General features: G+C 40.4%; 1 protein-coding gene across 1 annotated transcript in view; it reads left to right on the forward strand.

Annotated features, from left to right (window-relative positions):
• The first annotated feature begins 4,368 nt into the window (after positions 1-4,368).
• acbd4 (acyl-CoA binding domain containing 4) overlaps positions 4,369-5,000 on the forward strand; it is a 12,113-nt gene continuing 11,481 nt past the window's right edge. The window contains exons 1-2 of the mRNA XM_041973255.1: positions 4,369-4,559; positions 4,965-5,000. The exon at positions 4,965-5,000 is cut by the window's right edge and continues 85 nt beyond it. Coding sequence (XP_041829189.1) covers positions 4,995-5,000 — 6 coding nt within the window. The 5' untranslated portion in view covers positions 4,369-4,559; positions 4,965-4,994. The remainder of the gene's footprint in view (positions 4,560-4,964) is intronic.

A 5,000-nucleotide genomic window follows, 5' to 3' on the forward strand; every position in this document is an offset into this window, starting at 1 on the left:
GGGAGCGACAAGGCTGGTCATCACTGGAGGAAATTTGAATGCAGAGAGATGTGGAGAGATTCTCCGACCAGCGGTGATCCCATATCTCCACAGTCTGGGACTGAACTCTGTCCTCCATGATGACAATGCTGGTCCCCTCAGAGCAGGTCTATCAGAGACCACCTCCAGAGGATGGAGGACCTGCCTGCAGTTCACAGCTGAATCAGATGTTTGGTAGAGAAGATCTGGACAGTTTCCATTGTTCCCAACCCACATCCTCACCCCTGCTGCTCATCCCACAAATACATTTTCCTTCCAGATGAGGCTCAATTTAAAAGGAAATAAACAGATTTTCCAACAGCATCAGATTTATTACCAAAAAGCTTTGTTACAGTAAAAGGATCCACGCAACACTCACTTACTGACTGTTTCTGATAGTTTTACAGAAACCTTTTTTTAAACCTTTTTTAAAATAATTTTCTTCTTACATTGAACTTCACGTTGTTTATTTTTTTTTTCTTTTTACAATTTCCGTCAAAGCCGTTATATTCTCTCACAGGTTTAATGAGATATTTTTCCTTTGATTGAATCTTTTTGTGATTCCAGGTACTCTGTGGTTTATTCTCCTACTTCATTTTCTGTCTACATGTTAAAATGTAAGTATTTTTAGATATTCGGTTATTTGCAAATTTAAAGAAAAATACTCAGTTTAACAGACTTGTGGTGACAGATAAACTGGCTCTTCTAGTAATATTTTAAACTGAGCAGATACAAGATAAATTTTCTTCCTCCATTAGCACTAAAACTTAGATTTGGCCAATACTTTAATCATATTTCCAGAAATTACGTTAAGATAAAATAGTCTGTCAAAAAGATTAAATGAATAAAGCATTTTTCTGAGCTCTGTTGTTCTTGTTTGTGAAACTCTTTAAATCCTTCTTTAGTGATTTACAGTGAAAGGGAGCTGTCGGTACTTCCACTATATTTTTACTGCCTTGACAACAAAAATAACTTAAACGGATTAAAGGCCGAATAGAGCAGGAAAACCGCCCTCATCCAGCTCTACTTTAACCAAATGACAGTGGAAGTAAATGAAGTGATGATCCTGTAAATGAGATGGACAGACTGATCTGTAATCACACATCTGTCATCCTGCAGGCGGAGACAAGCAGGGCGTGAAGAATTAAGGACCTCGTGGCCCTCACACCTATTCATACGGTCTGAGATTATAGAGGTCATAGGAAATAAATTAAATGACTTTCATTTAATCATAAATTGCTTTGTTTCTAAATTGATTAAGAAACAGGATTGGGCCTGATGTAGGCCAGAACTACAGGCAAACAGGACTGCAGACCTACAGGTCTACAGACCCACAGGACAACAGAGCTACAGACCTACAGCACTGCAGACTTACAGATCTACAGGCTATAGACCTTCAGGCCAACAGGACCACAGACCTCCAGAACAACAGGATTACAGATATGCAGGACTACCGAGCTTATGGACTACAAGACCACAAACCTTCAGGACTACAGGACAACAGTATTGTAAATTTGGACAAAGATCAACAATCAATCCATGCAGACAAGGTTTTTGTTTTGTGTGTTTCAGGGAAGACCTTGCAGATTTCAGCAAGACGATGCTGAACCACATCCTGCATCCATCACAGCAGCAACTGAAGACCAAGGGTCTAGCAGCTGGTCTCCTTAGTAAGAGATGTCTGTTGTTAAAGAAGACAGGAACATGCACACTGGGAAATACAGACCTGGAACAACTTTATTAGACATCTTGCTGCAGTGAAATTCAACATGAGCTCATATTTGTTATGAAACAGTAAAATGAGTCAGTTTCATATGTTTGCTGTATTTTACTGGAAATAAAATATAGAATTGTAACATTTCTAATTGCATTCTGTTTTTTAAATCTACATTTTATTTATTTTACTTTTTGCTTACATTTTTATTAGGATGAGACCTGTAGGCGAACCAGACTCAGGGGTTCTGGTTGAACGGTCTTCTTTTTGGTTATGAACTGAGTCAGATGATCCAGAAGTTGAAATTGACAGCCATGGTAAGAACTGGTCCAGTTCTGGTCACCCTTATACCATTTCCCAGTTCCTCCAGTCAGTTTAGCCTGTAGAGCACAGGCCTAAGCAGCATCATTACCAGCCTAAACATGTTTAAAAAGCATTACATTTTATCACTCAAGGGAAAGTATAAGATTTGATTTGGGGGCTCATGCCTGGGTGGCTCTACAGTACCACCAACCTAAGCAACCCTGTAAATGCAGCTCATGAGAAATTCAGAAATAAAATGAAATGGGACCGGAAGTTTACCTATAAACAGTTTACTCAGCAGTAAACCAGAACTTTCCCATTTTGGTGGGCAAATGATTGAAATTATCAGAAGCTTGAGCTTGTAGTTAAAGGATGTGACTGTCCATTATAATTCCTGTCCAAAACATTTACTTCAGCCATGATCAAAAGATGCTTAGCATCTGGATGTTTTTTTTCTCTGCATATTGTTATTCCTAATCTAATACTGTTCTAGACATTCCTCCCAGTGAAACAGGAAGTTGCTGTTACTATACTAGACTGCCCTAATTTGTTATGTTTGAAAACGGTCCTGGTTTGAACAAATCTCCACAAATCTTACCACCAGCAAGTATGAATGTGGTGTAAATAAATAATAGATTCAATGTAAATTACTTTGGGTGCCTTGAAAAGCACTATATAAATCTAATCCATTATCATCATAATGTAACATTCAAAATAAATTCACATGGTGTGTTGTACACGTCTTTACTTGGTGTTCTATGATGCTGCATGATTAGCAGAAGAAGCGGTCTCTATGTCCCTCAAGCAATGTCCATGAAAAAGTGTTTACGTTCAAGGTCATCACCACGCTGTTAATTGCTGCTTGGAGCTTTGATTTATTTTGCTGTACTGTGGTTGTTACAGGAAATAACTTTTTTGGTCAGGTGGTCAGCAGGGAAGCAATCAGCCCGGACCAGGCGTGGGGGGAGAGGACTGGACCTAAACAAAAAGACAGCAGAATAAGGACAGAAATGATCTGTACATTGTAGTCTCGCTTTGCTCTGAGGCTGTCTTTCTTATATTTGTAGAGACTGAATGCTAAAGGATAAAGTTTCTACACATAGCTCTATCATTATTATTATTATTACTATTGGTACTTCCCTCTCTCCGGGGGGTGGTGCATGAGAGCTATTTGTGGTGCACTGTGGTTCTCTGGCTGCTGCCACTTTGGGTCCTGGGCTTGGTGGGGCCTGGATCATTCTGCCCTGGGAGGGGCCCCAGGGAATGGGGTACTGTGGCTCATCTTCCGGGGGGAGGTGTTACTCCTCACACCCCTCCCTCCCCTGCTCTTGCTTTTACAGCCACCCACTTAGGTCTTTGGGGAGCGTACACGTTGCACAGGGTGTGGTGGAGGGGGCCTCAGTGGCTGCTTCTCCTGCACCCTGGGATGGCTTGCTCCTCAGTTTTACTCAGTCATCTTTACATAAAACAATTATACTACAAACACACACACATATTTACTAGATGCTGTGTTGTTTTTGTTGCTGTTCATGGTTTTTACAGTTTTTCTTCTCACAGGTGCTCCTGATGATTGTCTGTTGTGTTCTCTTAGAAGCCTTCAGGATGTTTCCTGGTTCTTTCTGGGTGTAGCAGCTGTTTAGTTTCTCAGTTTAGCTTTGATTGCAGTTGTTGTGGTTTGTTTTCTACCATTTGTTTTTTTTTCTTCCTTTTTATATCCTTTCTTTTCCTATTTGTCCTCTATCCACCTTTTTCCTTCTGTTCTTCAGTCCGATCCAGCAGTTATAAGCAAAAACACATTTTAAAATAATAATAAAAAGTAACAAGTAAGATTCAAAGGGTGCCCCATTTCCAAAATGCTTCTCTTGGCAGAGTAAATTAGTTCAGCACAACGCGGCAGCCAGACCACCATACTGCTGTCATCATGCTGGACAGGTAAAAAAAAAAAAAAAAAAAATAGAAATAGAAATAGAAACATAAAAAATTCACAAAAGATTCCATAAACTGTATTTAGTCACTTAGCTTGATTCGATCAATTTGAATGTTTATGGTTCACTCCAACCCATCAACAACTCTCTCAAACTGGGGCAATACCAGAGAACTCCTTACAAGATGGCGGTTCCATCCCAGCATGCAACAGGACGTGACGTGTCTTTAAGTTTCTATAACAAAACAGGCTCACTCACGAGCTGATAAACTTTAAGCATTGGACACAATATTTTAAATGAAAAAATTTATGTTGATCAATTTTATTATTTTCTAGAGCGCAGCTTTAAATGTCTGCGCCAGAGCCCTCTGGTCTGCGCAAGCGCTGGCAGTCTGTGGTCATGTGACTAAACGCGGAAGTGGTCTGTGTAAACTTCACCGTACAGTAGCGACAGGTCATTTCGGTTCAGGAAGCTACATGGACAGTTTGTTAAATAAACTCATGTACTTGACTTTCGCTGTTGACCTTTAACGAGCTGAATCCACGTCCTGGTCTGGGGGAAATCCAGGTCTTGGCATGTGGCAGGACGAACAGTGTGAGGTAATAAACGTTCCAGGTTAACCGATGCTAAGCTAGCTGAGCTGCACCTGGTTCTTACAGGCGGATCAAAGTTGAACAGGGTGACCCCATCGGGTGATAATTTCTCGATTAAAATGTCTGCAAATCCGCCCGAATCTGAGACAGCAGCGGGATCAGGGTGTCTGTCTTTTTTTTTTTGTTCATAATCAGAATAATTTTCTTCTGAAGCGGTGGGATCCAGAGATTCTGGACTCAGCATTTCACTGTAAATCGTTAAAATTAGTGTTTTTTTTTTTTTTTTGCCGAAGTTTTAGGTGAATCTGGCTGCTGGTGTTTGATCCTCCAGACAGAATCATGCGTGAGTTAAATAAAGGCAGATTTCTCTCTCCTTAATTACATGTCCTTTTGGTTTGTGTTGACCATCAGCTCTTGCTGGACTGAAGAAGCTGAAAGGCCATGCCA

Source organism: Melanotaenia boesemani, chromosome 21 (genome assembly GCF_017639745.1).
Source record: "Melanotaenia boesemani isolate fMelBoe1 chromosome 21, fMelBoe1.pri, whole genome shotgun sequence".
Taxonomy (NCBI): Eukaryota; Metazoa; Chordata; class Actinopteri; order Atheriniformes; family Melanotaeniidae; genus Melanotaenia; species Melanotaenia boesemani.